Source organism: Haliotis rubra, unplaced genomic scaffold (genome assembly GCF_003918875.1).
Source record: "Haliotis rubra isolate DU_JTF1 unplaced genomic scaffold, ASM391887v1 Scf1224, whole genome shotgun sequence".
NCBI classification, from domain to species: Eukaryota; Metazoa; Mollusca; class Gastropoda; order Lepetellida; family Haliotidae; genus Haliotis; species Haliotis rubra.
The window spans coordinates 217171-237173 of record NW_025765142.1 but is presented as its reverse complement, the minus strand read 5'-3'; the positions used below and the strand labels follow the sequence as shown (position 1 = coordinate 237173).

General features: G+C 41.8%; 2 protein-coding genes across 2 annotated transcripts; both read right to left on the bottom strand.

Moving 5' to 3' along the window:
• Positions 1–1314: 1314 nt before the first annotated feature.
• Positions 1315–19010, bottom strand: LOC124265991 (multiple epidermal growth factor-like domains protein 10). Its single transcript, XM_046700811.1, has 5 exons — positions 18967–19010; positions 4588–4646; positions 3087–4091; positions 2216–2327; positions 1315–1624 (listed from the first exon to the last, which is right to left on the bottom strand). Exons 1-5 carry the CDS (start codon positions 18984–18986, stop codon positions 1315–1317), a joined length of 1506 nt encoding a protein of 501 aa, XP_046556767.1. The 5' UTR covers positions 18987–19010.
• On the bottom strand, positions 15807–18335 carry LOC124265988 (protein draper-like). The gene is made up of 3 exons (XM_046700809.1): positions 17346–18335; positions 16984–17104; positions 15807–16013 (listed from the first exon to the last, which is right to left on the bottom strand). Exons 1-3 carry the CDS (start codon positions 18202–18204, stop codon positions 15893–15895), a joined length of 1101 nt encoding a protein of 366 aa, XP_046556765.1. The 5' UTR covers positions 18205–18335; the 3' UTR covers positions 15807–15892.
• Positions 19011–20003: the final 993 nt, after the last annotated feature.

Here is a 20003-nt window from a genome sequence, read left to right as displayed (position 1 = left end):
ATCAAGGTTGCAACATATGTCATTTTGAACACAAAGTCAAGACTCCCAGTACGTAGCAAAGACATATGTGAACATTTTGACCAATACTGACAGAAATAGATGGGGTTTACATTGGTTTAAAAAATTATTCGAGTGGGGGTAAATACCCCACGTTATGAATTAAAAATACTAGAAATCAATTTTGTTCTATTTTGTGACACTTTGTTGGACAATTCAGGTGCTCAATCCATTCACTCTGTTTTGAACTAAGCTTCAGTGGATACCTGTACCATCATGAACTGTCTCATCACTACGCGTCACAGTGAAGTGAAGTGAAAAGGGTTGCTGTCAAAATTATTGTTTCTGTCCATCTGCGTACTTCCGCTGCATGCCTGTGTCTGTTAGGCTGCAAGGGCATAAGGACAAAGTGAACGTTTTACCATGGTTATGAAAGGACAACAAACCTGGGCACAATATATTAAAATATGTATTTCTGAATAAAGCAAAATAGGTCTGGTTACATTAATTACGTTAAAACACGTCAAAATAAGATTTCATTATATTGTCTTGCAGATCAGTGATATTATTGCAAGTATTTCAGCTGCATTTACATTTGAGAAAGAACATATGTGACAGTGAATTATGGCAAATTTACAGGTGAATCATTTCAGGTTTAAAAGCAAACTTCAAGAGACATTGAACATTTCAGTCCAAAACAGAAACTAAGAAAATAACAAAGGCCTAGTTTCTAAACACGAGCAAACAAAAATTGGAAATGCGATGTGATAATTTTACAAGCTCATACAATTAACACAAAACTCAGCTTACTTCTTGCACTAAGTCATACAATCTCCAACTATTTACAGATCAGATAGGCAAGTAATGCGTCAAGTTCACTCCTAAATCCACCATGAAGAAATATTCGTTAGGTTTCTCAATGGCTCAAACTATCACCGACAAAACCTCTGTCACAACTCGCATAAAATATTGGTTGTCTGACTTTATCATTAGCCTGTGTCCACGAATCACTATCAAATACTGCGATATGGCTGAAATATTGCCGATGTGACGTTAAATGTTAACTCACTCACTCAATATCAAATACTGATGATAGGAGGTGTTTACGTGAAGGTGATCCCACCATTATAACCATTACAAAGGTACTCGTTCTCCTCAGCATCGCTTTTGTCACTAATGATGCCTGTATAAAGGTAAAGTTTGCGGACATCTTTGAAGCAGGTACTATCCACAACCACACTGTAACCTACAGGCTATATACTATAAATCGACCTTGCACCCCCTTGAAAGTGGTAGTGAATGAGATTTCCTTCGATGTTACTGTTCACCGGACATCCGTTTCTCAGCTGGTGTTATATATTTCACATGAGTTGTCTGGTCACCGACACAGTTATCCCTCTCTAGGTGTGTGTACGACTGGTTGTCTTCTGAAGAACCATCTGAAGATACGTCACTGTGTGTTCCACTGCCGTCAGCTTCCTTAAGCAGTTCTGCCAACGGAGGAGTAACGTCATTCGATTCAGGCTCAGTGGAGTCACATTCTTGGTCCACATCTTCATCGCAAATTTCGTAATATCTATTTGACGGAGGTTGATACTCTACTGTGTAGATGTCTGCTTCATTGTTCCTGTAGATTAATTGAACAAGTTGTTGTAATTAGTTTCAAAATACCTAACAATATGAAAACATACTGGGTAAATAGTTGTACGGAACACTGGTGTTCATCATTCTGTACTGTCATACGTGATAATCCGATTCGGAATTCTTCTACTACTTTGCAACTCATGCTTGTCGTAAGAGGCAGATAACGAAGAGATATTGATTGGCTTTAGTAGACGTGGTTGATGCATGGCATCGCATTCCTACTGCGTAGCTCAGTGCTCATGACATCAACCACTAGATTATCTTCTCCAATCTGATTAATTGCAAACTGCCCTTATATATCTAAGATATTCTTGAGTGTTATGTAACAAAATATACATTGTTATTGTGTGTTTTATGCATCGGAGTTAGTTCTGTGTCCATTCTATGATATTATGAGAGACAGCCAACGCAAGTCTGCAAATCGATTCATGCCATCTTAGATCAGTTGACAAAGTGTTGCCTCTCAAGCAAATTTTCTCCAACTACATTGCCGTGTAAAAAGCAAACGGCATGAACGTAAAAGTAGAAATATCAATAATGTTATGAGCTGGGATAAGACACCTGCTCCACTCACCTTCTCTTTGACCAGCATCTTACAAAACACACAGCACACAGGATGCCAGTGAGAAACATCACTGCTGACAGGCCTATTGTCATGTACTTGATGTCGAGCTTCGGTTGAACACCTACAGAATAACAAAACATCAACATATGGCTTGTCATGTCCAGTGAATAGTGAGTGAGTGAGTGAGTTAAATTTTACGCCGCACTCAGCAATATTCCAGCTATATGGCGGCGGTCTGTAAATAATCGAGTCTGGATAGGATAATCCAGTGATCAACAGCATGAGCATCGAACCGCGCAATTGGGAACCGATGACATGTGTCAACCAAGTCAGCGAGCCTGACCTCCCGATCCTGTTAGTCGCCTCTTACGACAAGCATGGGTTACTTAAGGCCAATTCTAACCCGGACCTTCACGCGGTGTCCTGGGAATAACAGACGTTACCACACAACATCAGTCAAAGTATGTGACGTTAAATTTTAACTCACTCACTCACTCAGTCAAAGTAAAAAGTCCATATTTAACACCACACAAGAACATATGCATTGCAATATATCACACGTACGAAAGCAGCGTTGTATTTTCTGAAACACTCTTGTTTGACGTATGCATGATTATGGACGAATAACTTCTTTGATTTCATTATATTATGTATAAAACATTTTTAGCAAGAAAACCTGATTAAAATGATTCTCTGATTATATTAAAGAGTATTATTACATGCTCACGCGGAAGACATACAAGGTAAGCATCTGTGAGACATCATTGTGGGCAGGTAGTTTAACATCTGCAGTCAGTATTATTTCATATTCATATGCAGCCGGATTGTTGTTTTCATAATAAAGAATTGTTTTCAGTAATTATGTGCTTAAATGTCTTACCTGAACATGTTCTGAGTTTAAGGCAGACCTCCAAAGGACAGTTTTTAGTACAGCTAGATGTGCATGTCTGGTCGGTATCATTACATCCTCTGACGCAAGTTCCATGTGTCCGACCACATACACCGTCAAGACAGACGTCACAGGAAATGTTACAAAATATACCATAATATCCATTGATGCAACCTTTCACACAAGATCCGTTGTTCGGGTAACAAACACCATGGATGCAGTTTTCAAAGCAGGAGCAGTCAGTCCCAGCATACGCTGGTGCACAACCAGCTGCACACGACCCTGACTCAGTACAGGACATATTTGCACACTTCCGGCTACATCGAGAGGAGCAGTTCTCACCATACCAACCATCATTACAACCGTGGATACAGTCTCCAGTGTTGTTGTCACACTTGGGGATGCAATTGATGGATGCATTTTGGTCACATTCCAAGACAGAAACTGCAGTTTTGTTGGGCCCAGGATGACAGTTTTCACTGCACACCTTATCACACCAATGACCATAGAAGCCAGGTTTACAGCCTCTGTCACATCCAGACAGACAAGATCCTGCACACTTCTCACATGATATCTCACAGTTCAGACCCCGGTATGGATCATGGCAAACGTCACACATCCCTGTAGACCTGTTACATGACTTACATCTCTCAGAGCAGTCCTTACATTCAAGGCCATAGAAGGAGTCGACACATCCAGAAACACAGGATTTAGAACTGAGCCTGCAGTATCCTTCATCACATCCACCTTCACACACCGTACACTGCGTCCCAGGCTTGTGGCATGGTATTGTGCAGCTTGTACCTCTGAAGCCTGGAACACATCCCTCCGCGCAGTTTTCGACGCCCATCTCTGTGAGTTCACACAACCGATTTTTACATCCGCTGTTGCACACTGACGTGCACTTCCTACCATAGTATCCAACCTCGCATGGTGCCGAGCAGTCTCCATTACTGTCACAGTCGGGGCAGTGCTGGCCATTGTCGCATGGTTTTGCTGAAAACAAAGAATAATACAATCAATATTTAGATCCGTACGAGGCAAAAGCTGAAGCGTAACACTGACACGATGAAGGTAGGACTGATCAGTTATTTTTGACATAATGTTTCGTGAGATATGTATGTTTTCGTCATATCTACGCTTCATATGTTTTATGAAATGTGAACGAGCAAAATGAGTTGGTTAATACATTGTTGTTTTCGCATAAGATATTACAGTGAAGCTTCTTTGTCTCTGACCCATGTGGTATATGGTTGTTCGATTGTTCGACCTCATTGTTTGACAAACCGACTGGACAGCGCCATTGCTTGAACACACACAAGAGGGTTAAATTGATCCAAAACGCGCAGGCATGCACGCGCGCACGGACGTACGCACACACAAACACACACCCACTAATCACATCCCCGTGGCAGATACATTTTCCCTATAGTCCTCATATATACTAATCTTTTGATCATTTGATGAAACAATGAAGACGTTGTGAACTTACCTCGTATAACCATTACAGTGAGTGCTACACACAGAGTCACCAAAGACGCCATGAAGTGTCTGAAGACAGAAAACAATGTAAGGCGAGAGAGGAACATCTCCAGTGTGTGTGTATCCAGCTGACTGATGTAGCCTAATGTGTGACCACCAGTCGCGGGATCAGAGTTATATTGCCGGTTAACTGTAATCTTCCGTTTAAGAGGGAAATAGAAATTAACCATCCCAAGTGTAATACGTGCGAGCTAATGAAAAACGGTTTATTTTTATTAGTTTTGCTTTTACACTAAAACATCAATATTATTCGACTTTGTTGTAGCTGGTTCAAAATATACATCCATACTGAGAGAGGTACTTCATTCGACCTGCATCATGTCGAGTTTTTTCCACTCTTACGAAGCTGTCAGTTGCTGGTGATCTATAGCCCGGTTTTCATATTGTACTATTGTTTCTAGCAATGTACTTTTATGATAGCGTATTAGTTTTAAATTGAGAACTGTGATAATTTAGTATTTTTACCGTCCTTCGATTGCAGGTTTTTACGTTCTAAATTTATTGATTTTACTATTGATATAAATTAAATTGTTCTCGTCACGATTGTCGCCTACAGCCTTTTATTTCCCTTTTGTTTCACCAGAGGGCTGCTTCTCCACTGGCTATATGTAGAGAGCTGTACGTGCCACCCGTATTCGGCTAACCCGCCAAATCTCGTGCGTTTCATGCCTGTGACGTGTGACTTTCATGTCACCATCCGACCATGTGGGACGCACACAACATCTTTCTCATGTTGTAATGTTCGTATTTCACAGGCAATTGCAATTAACTGGTTGATATCGTAAGCGACGTTCCCCTTCTCATCAATTATTGTCCTTAGGACATCTCAAGACCAGAACCCGCGACAATTGACACCCGAACAGGGACGGGGTTCATCATAACATCGCCCTCAACCAGTGCCAACGAACCAAGAACACCCCCACGATATCATCACGACACCGTCACGGTACAGCTCACCTCGACGTCATCTTCAAGGATCGTCATATACGTGAGATTTGCGCTCAGTGATTTCGTGTGTGTATATATCAACTTCTATTTGACTGTGATAAGACACTTTACATCTTCTATATTCTACACCTTATCTGTGATATCCATATATACATGTGACACTCTAAAGAAGACTGTGATAACGTGTGATATCTGTGATCATCAGTGAGACATTTGGAGACATTCAGCTGCTAAAGTGCATTTTATATGTGACATTCCATTTATATCCATGAATTTGCTATATTCATAGCATTGATATCTGCATTGATTTCATGGATCAGTTGTATTCAGACTATTGACATTTGTCTACATGCCATAATATTGCATGAATGCATTGAATTTCGCATAACTGTGCAATATTTACATAACTTGGCTTCATCATATTAGTTAGATTAGTTTCATTAGTTAGATTAGTGTAATAAGTTAGATCAGTTCTATTTGTTAGATTAGTTTACATTAGTTGGACATTGTTCTACTAGTCACCAGAGACACAGAGTACAACAGGCGAGTACCACTAGTGATCGGAACCAACGTCATAGATCTTGTGGAGAGATTCTTGGTACCTGTAGGTAACACCATACCAGCCTCTTGGCTTACTGCCTTACGTTTACAAGCTAATGGAATCATTGGACAAGTAAGATCTACTAACAAGACGCCGATCAACCCTCAACCAAACCAGATGATGACCATCGATGGACTTGTGCGCCATCAGCCTGGAACAGCCACTGCTATCACCAAACACCATGACTTAGACTCTGACCTTTGGACACGACTCTCAGTTTGCCCAAGACTCGTTGAGATAGGTAAGCGAGATAACTCCTCCTGGGTTCCTGTTTGCATTTGACACATGTCAGCCAGGATCATCACTATACCGCCAAGACCAGACTCTGTCAGCTTCACGAGGTTTGAGTGCTCAGTGAAGTTCCTGTCGATGCTCTGCCAACAAAGACCAACACCAACCAGGAGACTCATACCTCACTAGTGGACTTTGACCTCTCGGACAGTTGTCTCACCGATGGACAGAGGGATGAAGCCTTGACAATGCTTTCAAGATGGAACTACATCATGTTGAAGAGCCTCATTGATTTGGGACACACCACAGCTGTGCAACATGAGATCAACCTCATTGACGATACTCCTTTCAAGGAACCTTACTGACGAACTCCACCTGGAATGTTTGAGGAACTCAGGGAACACCTTCATGAGATGTTGACATGTGGAGCCATTCGTGAGTCTCGTAGTCGTTTCTCGTCTAACATAGTTCTGGTGAGGAAGAAAGACAAGTCTCTGCGTCTATGTCTGGATTTTCGCCGGATTAACCATCAGACGGTTAAGGACGCCTATTCCGTCCCCAGGATCGATGAAACCTTAGATTGTCTGTCAGGAGCATCCATGTTTTCTAAGTTGGACTTACACTCAGGATACTGGCAAGTGGAGCTAAAAGAAGAGGACAAGCACAAGACTGCCTTTTTAGCGGGTCCACTCGGATCTTATGAATGCAATCGAATGCCGTTCGGACTGACCAATGCACCTGCCACCTTCAAGCGTCTAATGGAGAAATGTATGGGAGATCTCAACCTCAAGGAGTGTCTAATTTACCTGGATGACATCATTATCTTCTCAACTACATTTGAGGAACACTTGGAGTGTCTTGAAGCAGTATTCCAACGACTGAAAGACAACGGATTCCAAGTGTGAGTACATGTATGAGTACCTGTATGGAAACAAGTTCGAGGTCAAGACAGATAACAACCCTCTTACCTACGTCTTGACATCAGCGAAGCTTGATGCCACTGGACACAGGTGGCTCACTGCTCACTCAGCATACGACTTCATCATTACCTATCGTGCAGGCAACACCAACATGGACGCCGATGGATTGTCAAGAAGGCCAGATTACTCGGACAGCAAGGAGTCTCATATCGAACCCCATATCAAGGCCATCTGCCAAGTTCATTGCACCTACTGCATTGCTGCGGAAAGCTTATCTTGTGATGAAAAAGTTGTTTGCCCAGATGACATAAATCCATTGACCCCTACATCACTGTCCTGGAAGAAAGAACAACTCAGTGATCAACATCTTGGACGTGTAATCCATCTCATCAAGGAAGGAGTTAAGCTCACAGCACGTCAGTGGTCACTTGAGGATCCTACAGTGAGAGGATTACTTCAGGACAGGGACAAGTTGTTTCTCAAGGATGGGATCTTGTTCAGACGAATCAACAACATCGAAGGTATTGAACATCAGCTAGTTCTACCAAGGAACAAGATACAGGAAATACTTCAGTCTCTCCATGACAACTCAGGACACCAGGGACGCGACAGAACTCTCCATCTTGTGAGATCAAGGTTTTTCTGGACTGGAATGTCTGAGGATGTCGAGAAGTACATTAAGAAGTGTGGTAATTGTGTCTGATGCAAGTGCAAAACCACTGTGAAAGCCGCATCACTTATAAGCATCCACACTTCATGGAACTTGTCTGTTTGGACTATCTCAAACTCGAAGAATCCAAAGGAGGCTACGAGAATATCCTTGTGATCACGGATCATTTTACTCGCTATGCTATTGCCATCCCAACTCGTAACCAATCAGCCAAGACCACAGCGAGAGTACTGTTTGACAATTTTCTAGTACATTATGGATTCCCAGCTAAACTCCACAGTGACCAAGGGAGGAACTTCGAGGGCAACATCATCAGAGAACTCTGCCAACTTACTGGGACAAAGAAGACAAGAACGACGCCATATCACCCTCAAGGTAATGGTATGACGGAACGTTTCAACCAGACTCTGATGAATATGATTGGTACCCTGGATGAAGAGAAGAAGAGTGACTGGAAAACTTATGTACCTGCTCTCAACCCTCAACCAAACCAGATGATGACCATCCATGGACTACGAGTCATGAGTCACGAGAGTACAGGATTCACTCCCTTCTACCTCATGTTTGGACGACACCCTCGACTCCTAGTGGACACCTTTCTTGGATTCGACCTTGGACAAGGACAAGCTACCTGTACTCAGTACGCTAACAACCTCAAGAAGCGGCTACAGTTTGTGTACAACATAGCCTCCAAGGAATCTAGGAAGGCAGGGCAACGCTACAAACAACATTACGACAAGAAAGTGAGAGAGTCCTTTCTACAACCAAATGATCGTGTTCTGGTGCGACTTGTCGGACTTACAGGAAGGAACAAGCTTGCCAACAAGTGGGGAAAAACGTCTATGCCATTGTGAAACAACCCAACAAGGACATTCCTGTCTGCACTTTGAAGCAAAAGAGTGGCCAGGGGCCGATGAAGACTCTCCACCGCAACATGCTCCTGCGACTGGAATCTGTTTCCCTCCAACAAGACATGCCCGACAGCCTTCTATTTCCCGTTTACTTCACCAGAGGGCTGCTTCTCCACTGGCTATATGTAGAGAGTTGTACGTGCCACCCGTATTCGGCTAACCCGCCAAATCTCGTGCGTTTCATGCCTGTGACGTGTGACTTTCATGTCACCATCCAACCATGTCGGACGCACACAACATCTTTCTCATGTTGTAATGTTCGTATTTCACAGGCAGTAAACTGGTTCATATCATAAGCGACGTTCCCCGTCTCATCAATTATTGTCCTTGGGACATCTCAAGACCAGAACCCTCGACACGATATAGCTGCAATATTGCCGATGTGACGCTAAATATTAACTCACTCACTCACTCTTACGAAGCTGACACTCCCCATATAATAGTAATGCTGCTCAAATGGTTATGGAACAAACTTTGACTCACAAATACAAACTTACTTATCACATATTAAACGTGAGAAGTACATAAATTGCGGATAACATTAAGACAGCTGTGAGTTCACTACGGTCAAGCCGCTTGACTGTATTGATTTTCTCATCACAAGGGATAATTATTTTATAGCTTCATCTATGAAGGTTACTTCATTTACAGTTAGTTTTCGTTTTATTGTTCACTTTCAAAACAAAAAGAATTAATTACAAATTTGATTGATATGTCTTGTAAATTAACATGTGTCAGTATAAAACATATATACTGATGGGCAAAAGAAACTTTCTCTTGCAATGTTTTTCATAGTATTAACATAAGAAAATATATGAGAACGTTGATAAGAATTTCATTTTCCCTACGGCAACCCATTTATTCAGCAACCACAAATACATTTTTCCGACCAGACACCAAGGTTGCTCGAACTTCCAATTAGACATATTAGAGTTGCTACAATATACAGGATACACTCCGACAACAAAAACTATTGCAAAGCAAATTGCAGCAACTTTCCACGAAATGGGCATTCGGTGCAGCAAATCAATTGCACACTACCTCCTACTGGAAAACATGCACGACAACAACCTCATGTCCGATATCTCGATGGTAGACTATCTCGCCGGAAATCTTGGGGAAACCCACTTGCAGCCACTCTCCTGTCTTCCAGTCTTTTGTCAACGACCTCTACGTGTTTGGTTATCTATCTCGCAAAGACATCTTGCACCTGAAGGGACGCATCCAGTGTATGACGGGAGAGCACGGCTATGCGAAATAAATAGTCGGACTACTCCAATGGATACTACCCACCACCTACCAAGAGTACACCGAAGAAACCAAAAAGTATTCGACACTACTCCACACGGTGCAAAAGACGAGTGCAGAAGCTATTGCCAGCATGATCCAAAGATCGAAAGCGAAACCCACCAAAAATCGCTACGAGCATGGAAAGCCAAAAATGATGACGAAATCCCTTTTGCAGTCTTCGTGGCCACAGTGGACGTCTCCGAAATCACGATCGACCGTGTCCAAGAGAAATTGTCCAATCTAGAAACCAAACTACAAGGCAACACACTAGGGATCTACAGCATCGACTACCCCCGAGACTATTCGGGCGTGCTAGACTGCAAACAGCTCGTGCAATTCCTCTGTGGCCATCTTGGATTTGTCGAACAAAGCGATCTTGTGGAAGCTATCAAAAGCAGAAAACCCACTATCTTGGACAACACCCACTCGGTCGGCAACCGAGAAGCCAACAGCTCTACATCCATCCGGCAACTTCACACATTGAATGGCAATGGAGACAGAAGAAATGCCAAAAGCTGGGCAGAGAAGGATCCAACCAATCTTTCCAAGTAATGAGGAACATATGGGCGAATCGCAAAATTTGTACTCTGTCTACTCAAACGTGAGGAAGGAAATTGCTGGAGCTACTGGAGTCCGAGAAGGCAGAAAATTGGCGACGAAGAGCCGAAAAGGCACTACAAAAGGAAATACAAATACGGGAAGAAAGAGCAGAACTATGCGAAAAGGAGATCGAAGCTCTGCAAGATAGTTTCACAGAAGCCACAGCATATATTAAAAAACGAAGACAATCCCAACTGCTTGTGGAAAATGCTCTCTACAATACGGATACAAACAAAGTAGGGGCAATAGCCGGCCGATACGGCATTCTTGGCTTCCGAACCACCAACCGTACGCATCATCCTCCAATTGCCAGCAGGTGAAACGAGCACTGTTTCGACTACAGCGGGGCTAATAGCTACAAAGCTCATTTCTTCCTCCCCAGCTCCAAATGTGACATCGACCTCCAGCACTGCCTTATTGCCTGCTGCAGAACCGTCGACTGCGCCCACCGTTGCCCTAGGGAAAATGAGATTCTTATAAGAGAGTAGTTGATGATCGTACCTCACGACACATTCCTTTACACATCACCCAGCGTGTGATGATAGTTTCTCGTCATGATTTTTATCGGTCTTGCATGCCTATTTTTTGCTTGCTTAATGTAGCCAGCCAGCCACCCGTACACCGAGCCGCGGGAGACAGACGCACACGCACACGCACTGCGACTCGTCCGCCCACAGCGCTCGGAGGAGCAACCACCCCCGAGGCGACCCGAGCCTTTTTCCCAACCGACCTCATTCTCACTTAAAAGTCAATATTTCAGAAACTATTCTACCGATCTTCATCAAATTGTGCTTGCACCTAAGTAGTAGTATACATAAGTGGTGGATCGGGATAAGGGACTTATCCAAGGCTTACTTTGAAAAATGAAGCCTTGGATAAGGATCTGGTCCCGTTCCACGTTCCACTACTGCTCCACAAATTATAATTGCAAACTTCGATTTCTTGTTGTTGTTTTTAAGTGAGATCAAATTGAAAGGGGAGAAAGTTTCTTTTGCCCGTCAGTATAGATTAAATTAGCAACTAATATTGTTAGTGGCCGTATCCTGAAAGAGGATTACAGTATTGTAAAGTAATGTCCTGCTGAGATTGTATGTAACACCACATTATCCAACGTGAATGTAACGCTACCAGGTGTTAAATCGTAGACTATGTGTAATTTTAATTCGCTGCTAACTTTGTCCATAATTGCCTAAAGCTGAGGGGTGGCCTTACAAGTATATTCTGGTGAAACCATAGACGAAAATTTGAATCCTGATTTGTTGGCAATATTTTTTTTCAATGTTGCTATCGCCAACGCACGTGCGTTTCCATTCAGAATGGGAGATGACATCCCATTACCACCTCTCTTAGACCACGTTGAACTGTATGGATCAGCACTTGGTTGGAATACTTTACATGACAGTTTCGAGGTTAATCATCCTGAAATGCAAGCTCTTTTTGAATGTTTTTCGTGTCCACTTACGAGGTGTGTGTATCTATGAATAGTGTTATAATTTTCAAGAGTGGGGCGGCGGCGTAGCCAAGTGGGTATAACGTTCGCTGGTCACGTCGAGGACGTAGGCTCGATTCCCCACACTACAATGTCTGAAGCCCATTTCATGTGTCTCCCGTCGTGATATTGATGGGATATTGCTAAAAGCGGTGTAAAACCATACCCACAATCTTCAGGTGGTGCGAAAGAGTTGTAACTTGTGTCAGCATTGAACCTGTTTTTATAGTTAGTTGTACCTTAATCGTCTCCACATCTGGTTCAGGTAAGCGTGATAACAGACAGGAAGACTATTTTGTGTTTTGTCAATCTCTTTGTCTGATTTTGAAACGATTCTTTTGAAATATTGAAGGCCACATTTTTTATCTTGTTTCGCTCTGAACACGTTTTTATGTTCCTACGCCATGACAATCATCACCTGCATTTACCACTGGTCGGTAACCGTTCCCCTTAGCAACACACTTGTCAACCCCACTGATGTTCTTTCATGACTTTCATATTTTTACAGGAGAAGAAATATAGTTTATTAACGTGTCACAAGCTGTAATTCACTTAAATCTACTCAATAGCTAGTGTGGTATTTCCACTGTATTTCCGTAGCATGTAAAGCAGAGGGATTAGTGATATATTATATACACTAAACGCCGAAATAATTACTTAAACACTATCCAAGATATGTTAGAAGGCATTAGTTTTCAAGAAGCTTAACAACACAGCTTTATGCAAATCACGAAAAACAATTCTCAAATGCATTCATATGTAACTGAAATACATCTTTTTCAGGCGAGTTAAAGTGTCCTATTATCGTCCATGCCAATAACAGTGATGTAGATGTCCAAAAGAAAGGTTAAACTAAAATTCTTCTTTGAGACAAATATAAACCATTTAAAGTCATCATCTTTCAACTATTAAAACAAGAAACAGCTGTTGTAGAGTTTGTAAAATTGTCAAATAATCATCAAGATTTAAGTCTTTTAAACAGTTTCTGCTGATTTGCATTAGTGGAAACAATCAATGTGTCTTTGATGCTGTGAAAAAATGTCTAGGAACATGTAAAATGTTCTTTGTTAAACCTTTGTAAACAGTTTTGCTTGCAAAGTAACATTTTTCAATTTTACACACAGCAATATCAATCGCCAAAACGCTGCAATATTCAAGCCGTATTTGCATCCACTTCACGTGTTTAATGATTCTATAGGGTACGAAGAGAGCCTAGAATACATGATATGATACACAAGTAAGAGAAATATGCCACGATTAACAGCTGATGAGAGAGAAATAGCCATTGGGATAGTGCAGATGGGGTCAACATACAATGCTGTTGCCAACGCCCTCGGATGCCACCGTATCACGGTTATAAGACTTATTTAGGGCTTCCGACAGACTGTAGACAGACCATGAAGTGTACGTCCACGCATCACAACGGTACCTGAAGATAGGTACCTCCGTCTCTTATAAGAAAGGAGAACATCGTTTCTTCTGGCGTTTAGTGTACACCTAAACATAAGTTAGTCTGTATGATTATTTTGAATATTCGGGTACACCATACATTAAATTTCTTTATGAAAGTGTTACGATCAATGGCGAGCATCACGTGCAATACGTGTACCCGCCATAAAGCAAATAGACCCACGAAGAACCCGTTCAGAATTGGTCTTCACATGTCATCATATCACAATTGCATAGATCGAAGTTCCTAATGTTAATCACTGGACTGTCTGGCCCAGACTCAATCATTTACAAACCGCCGCCATACAGCTGGAGTATTGCTGAGTGCGGCGTTAAACAACAATCAAACAAAGCACCCAAGCTAACCTTTCTTCTGATATTATAGAATCTTGGTATATTTTGGATTCTTTTTCCTCTTAATTACATAGATAAAAATATTAAGCTTCATACAAATTATCTGTCTGAATATTCCAATTTCATGTCTATGATATAACACTTACACACACACCACACACCACACCACACCACACCACACCACACCACACCACACCACACCACACCACACCACACCACACACACACACACACACGGTAAAGTGACGTATGGATCCGGAGTTCCGAATGTTTTTGGTTCCTTTTTCTATTCTTGTGAGCAAATTGGGACAAATGGACCTGGTACACCACAACCGAATCATTCATAAACGTGTATGACGTAGTCATAACACCTGGTCAAGTTCTGTATCAATTAGTTCACATCTATGGTAAAACATATGTAACGTCACCCTTACAATTCACAAGAGGATTAAGTCAGTGAATGACACAATCGATCATAACCAGGTCTGACATAAGTTAATTATGACAGAAAATAGGCAAACATTTAACCAACACTCCATACGAACAATTAAATGCTAAATCTAAACGCAAAAACAAATGACAATTTAAATTGGATTTTATTCAGAGAAGCAAACAAAATTATTTTGTATTGCTGATAACTATTACATTCAGGCACACAATACTCAATAATTCACATAAGTGTCAATACCCGAACACAGGGTCAATATCTGGTGTAATCTCCACCAGCTACAATAACATCCCTGGCCCTCCTTCTCATAGGCTGCATCACACGCTGAATCTGACGTTGAGGTGTTGCTTTCCTTTCTTGGTGGATTCCTTGTTCTGGTTCACCACGATTTTCTACTGGAGCATCTCACGGGCGTATTCTGCGACCCATAATATCAGAAGCACGCTCTACCTGATTGAGAAATAGATTCCTCGTGGACCAAGGTAGATATGCTACCGCCCCTTCACGTAAGAAATCACCAACGGCACGTGCACGATGTGGTCCGGCTTTGTCGTCTATGATGACTGACCCTGTGTTCAGAGAATGGTCATCAACATTTGGTTCAGCAATCTTGTCGAGTATGTCAGCGACGAAATCTTACGAGAAACCCGTGAGAAAGGTTACCGACCAATGATAAAGCATAATGATGATTGCGGGGAACAGGGGTCTGTACAGAAGAGAGAACCTCTTGGTCTGTTTGGTGTGCGCTCGCTCTCATCTTTCACTAAATGTCTTACTAAGAAACAAGCTGGAGGCACCAGGATTTCGACTGTGATTAAAGCTTTCATCAGCTTGTATTAAAAAAGTGTTTGTTTCCCATTTTGCAGGGAAAAGCAAAGCAATTGATAAAGATATTTATTAGAAAATAGAATAAAATAAGTACTTTGGTGTCATGGCTATATTATGACAAGAAATTGGAGATGTAGGGAATTATCAACATATATCAAGAATCCTCATGGTATAAACAAATGGAAATTACGAAATCATATCTCCGTGGGCCTAGGCGATGGAATTTTGTGAGTTCTTATGCTTGAAATGGTTGTCGACTAGGCCATTAAAGAGTCCAACACTAAAACATTTAGATTTTGCGTCCAACAGTTCTAATATCGGGAACAAAACAACATGTTTATTGGTCAGACATGCATGGAGTCTTTGCGGCGATGACAATGTCATCTAAACTTAATGACTGCAGAGGTTTTTTAGTGCGTAAAGTCTGGACTGGGCGCTATCCATGGCATGACATCGATGTTTTGCTGGAGGGCAGTTTGGCCAGTCATTGTATTGCATTGACTGAAGTGAACATCCACTAAAGAAAAACTATTACAGGGCCGGATTCGTTTCTATCAGGCTCAACATCCACAAGCTCGTAGCCGTGTGCATCCTGCTGTTCTGCTGGACATTCCACATCTCCATCATCAGCTTCATCCCTACAGCAGAAACCATATGTGTGTTTGTCAACATTGGAAGCACAAAACTGGCAATTTACTGCAATACAGTATAACTGTAAGACTTCGTTTCTTTTCAAATACAGTCGATGTTCACAACATTGTGGTTTACCAATAGTTAGTCGAGATATATTACATTACGGAAGCAGTGGCGTACTGTAATTTGCTGTTTTAGAGTTAAGTGTAATGTCGGATCTTTTAGAGCTGTATAGTTTACTAAACATGGCGTGGAACACATGGTTCTCTCATCTCACATTACAGCAAGCCCATCAGTTGATCTTCTTTTCAACGGATATCCATTCTAGGACTATTTGGAAGCTTGGCAAATATTGCTATTTGGTCGGTGTTAATATCTCTGACTTCACTGCTACTACTGCTATATTTAGTATTACCATTGTATTAGTACTGCAATGAGCTTTGTACTTCCACTATGCACTACCATTGTAGTTACATTGCAGTAATCTGTATTGTGTTATTTATAAAATTGTTAATTATAAAACAGATCTTTCTTGTTGTTTTACATTGACTTCTGCTGCGTCCTTTCTCTCTAGTCTTGTCAGAGTTCATACTCGCTGCTCACCGTCCACTACTGAAGACGTACGGACACAGACGTTTTTCCTATATGTCAACTATTTTCTGGAACAATCTCAAAGAATCTCCCTCAATAGTCAGCTTCCGGTCTAACCTAAAAAGCTTTCCTGTTCAAGAAGCACTATTATACCTAAATGAACTCCTTTTGTTAATATGTATATATATCAGCGTCATGAGCAACCACTTGGTTACTGGATATAGGCTCTATACAAATGGACTTATTATTTATTATTATGTAGCTGAAGATAAATACATATTCTGTGTTCAAGGCCATGGAAGCTATAAGGTGATTGTGTCATTTAGAATATAGGTTAAGCAACATAGTTAGACATTGATAAACATAAACAAAGTAATGTCAAACCTTATAAAGCGTTCGTAGACAGTAATACGAATTGCTACCATGATGCCAATTAAGCAAAGCAAACACGCTGCTAATGCCCCGATGGTGATTGCGATCAGTGTATGGCTCTCACTTTGGGTCTCTGAGGAAATACAAAATAACGATAACTTAATCTAATGTACTGTGAATATATTATGTAATATGTACACAAAAATCTTCATGGTATTTGGTATAGGAAGACGCAAATCAAATAAACTGTATACTTTACAATATATTCAATAAACTTGAATGTGCTACCTCTGAAATCTCGTCCCATTTAAAGGAACTGAAACTGAAGATTATGGATGTGTACGAATTGTTGATTTTGCACTTCAATGTCTTACCTGAACATGTTCTGACTTGAAGGCAGACCTCCAAAGGACAGTCTTTAGTACAGTTAGATGCGCAAGTTTGACCAGTGCTATTACATCCTCTAGTGCAGGTGCCATGTGTCCGATTACATACACCGTCAAGACAGACATCACACGAGATGTTACAAAATGTACCATAATATCCATTGATGCAACCTTTCACACAAGATCCGTTGTTCGGGTGACAAACATCAAGGATGCAGTTTTCAAAGCAGGAGCAGTCAGTCCCAGCATACCCTGGTGCACAACCAGCTGCACACGACCCTGAATCAGTGCAGGACATATTTGCACACTTCCGGTTACATCGAGAGGAGCAGTTCTCACCATACCACCCATCATTACAACCATGGATACAGTCTCCAGTGTTGTTGTCACACTTGGGGATGCAATTGATGGATGTATTTTGGTCACACTCCAAGACAGAAACTGCAGTTTTGTTGGGCCCAGGACGACAGTTTTCACTGCACACCTTATCACACCAATGACCATAGAAGCCAGGTTTACAACCTTCGTCACATCCAGACACACAAGCTCCTGCACAGTTCTCACATGACATCTCACAGTTCAGACCCTGGTATGGATCATGGCAAACGTCACACATCCCTGTAGACCTGTTACATGACTTACATCTCTCAGAGCAGTCCTTACATTCAAGGCCATAGTAGGAGTCGACACATCCAGAAACACAGGATGTAGAACTTAGCCTGCAGTATCCTCCATCACATCCACCTTCACACACCGTACACTGCGTCCCAGGCTTGTGACATGGTATTGTGCAGCTTGTACCTCTGAAGCCTGGAACACATCCCTCCGTGCAGTTTTCGACGCCCATCTCTGCGAGTTCACACAACCGATTTTTACATCCGCTGTTGCACACTGACGTGCACTTCCTACCATAGTATCCAACCTCGCATGGTGCCGAGCAGTCTCCATTACTGTAACAGTCGGGACAGTGCTGGCCATTTCCGCATGGTTTTGCTGAAAACGAAGAATAATACAATCAGTATTTAGATAGGTACGAGGCAAAAGATGAAGCGTAACATTGACACGATCAAGGTAGGACTGATGCGTTATGTTGGTATCCAGTGACTTGTTATAGGATGTATATTTCATGATACATAGAAAACTTCGTAATACATACAGTTCATATATTCTGTGAAAAGTGAATGAGGAAATTGCGTTGGTTAATAAGTAGTTCGTTAAACGTAAGTTAATTGTTGACATCCTGTGGACAAATCGTCAGGCATAAGACAGGATAAATTACAATTACACACCATAGAATACAACTGGAATAACGACATCACACTCAAACACACACGTGGTGCTTTTTTACTCAGTCAAATAATTTCCTTCTAGTTGGTATTTCAAGTCGATATTTGCTTTTTCGGAAACAGTTGAACTACAACTAATATACTGAAGAAACAACAAAACATAGTAAACTTGCCTCGTGTAGTCAGTACAGTGAGTGCTAAACACGGAATCGCCACAGACGTCAGGAAGTATCTGAAATAGAAAACAAGGTATGCCCGTATTCCATATATGACCATAACAAACATATTTTGGAAGTGAAACCTTCTACATTAAACCTACTCACTGGTGACGAGAGAGGAACATCTCCAGTGTGTGTGTATCCAGCTGACTGATGTAGCCTAATGGGTGACCACAAGTCGCGGGATCAGAGTTATATTGTCAGTTAACTGTAATCTTCCGTTTAAGGGGGAAGTATGAATTAACCATCCTAAGCATAATGCACGAAAGCTAATGAAAACAGTTTTACTATAACGTTTGCTTTTACACAAAAGCATCAATATTATTCGACATTGTTGTAGCAGGTTCAAAATGGACATCCGTGGCACACTCATTATTTGCCTTCATTATCATTACAGGTTTGCAGTTACCTTACTTGTACTGAGAGAGGATATATACTAAGCAGCAAAAGAAACGTCAGTTTGGAATTTTCCTTCGCAGAAACGGATAACTGTAAACTCATTTAATGTTTTGATTGTATATTTTTGACAACATCTCCAACTTTACCAGTGCAAAGACATTCCTTCCCAAACTCAGAATGGAACCCAGGAAATGGTCTCAAAAACGCAACCTGATCTCGGAAATGGTACCGTGTTCTCCATGTTTTTCATGCAACTCATGCTGCGCGTGCTGTTCACAAGGACCAGCCCTATAAAATGCACCTCCAAAACTTGTTGAAACATTCACATTACACCGTCAGCAGGATGCCGCGACTCACGACAGCTCTGAGTAACCAGGCGCTAGGAAGACTTCAAGGTGGCCACACTGCACAAGCCGTTGCCAATCACTTCCAGGTCAACGTTCAGACCATCTACAGGCTGCAGCAACGTTTCCGGGCCACTAACACCACAAATGATCGCCCTCGTCTTGGCAGACCAAGGGTAACCACAAGACGACAAGACCACCATGTTGTGCGACAGCATGTACAGAATCCCTTCATGCAAGTATCCGAAACAGCACGCCAGACAGTGGAAACACACGGAAGACCAATCAGTACTGATACAGTACGCCGACGTCTTAACAGCAGGAACCTCCATTGCCGTAGACCTTACTGTGGACCTGTCCTTACCCCTTGTCATCGGCGTGAACATCTGCAGTTTGCCC

Excerpts from the sequence above, each read along its gene's own strand:
- LOC124265988 (XM_046700809.1), bottom strand. The coding sequence starts at position 18,204 with ATGGGCGTCGAAAACTGCACGGAGGGATGTGTTCCAGGCTTCAGAGGT. Across the intron at positions 17,105-17,345 it reads TCAAGTCAGAACATGTTCAG|AGACCCAAAGTGAGAGCCAT; the intron begins GTAAGACATTGA and ends GTATTTCCTCAG. Across the intron at positions 16,014-16,983 it reads GTCTACGAACGCTTTATAAG|GGATGAAGCTGATGATGGAG; the intron begins GTTTGACATTAC and ends TTTCTGCTGTAG.
- LOC124265991 (XM_046700811.1), bottom strand. The coding sequence starts at position 18,986 with ATGTTCCTCTCTCGTCACCA. Across the intron at positions 4,647-18,966 it reads ATGTTCCTCTCTCGTCACCA|ACACTTCATGGCGTCTTTGG; the intron begins GTGAGTAGGTTT and ends TTCTGTCTTCAG. Across the intron at positions 4,092-4,587 it reads CACTGTAATGGTTATACGAG|CAAAACCATGCGACAATGGC; the intron begins GTAAGTTCACAA and ends CTTTGTTTTCAG.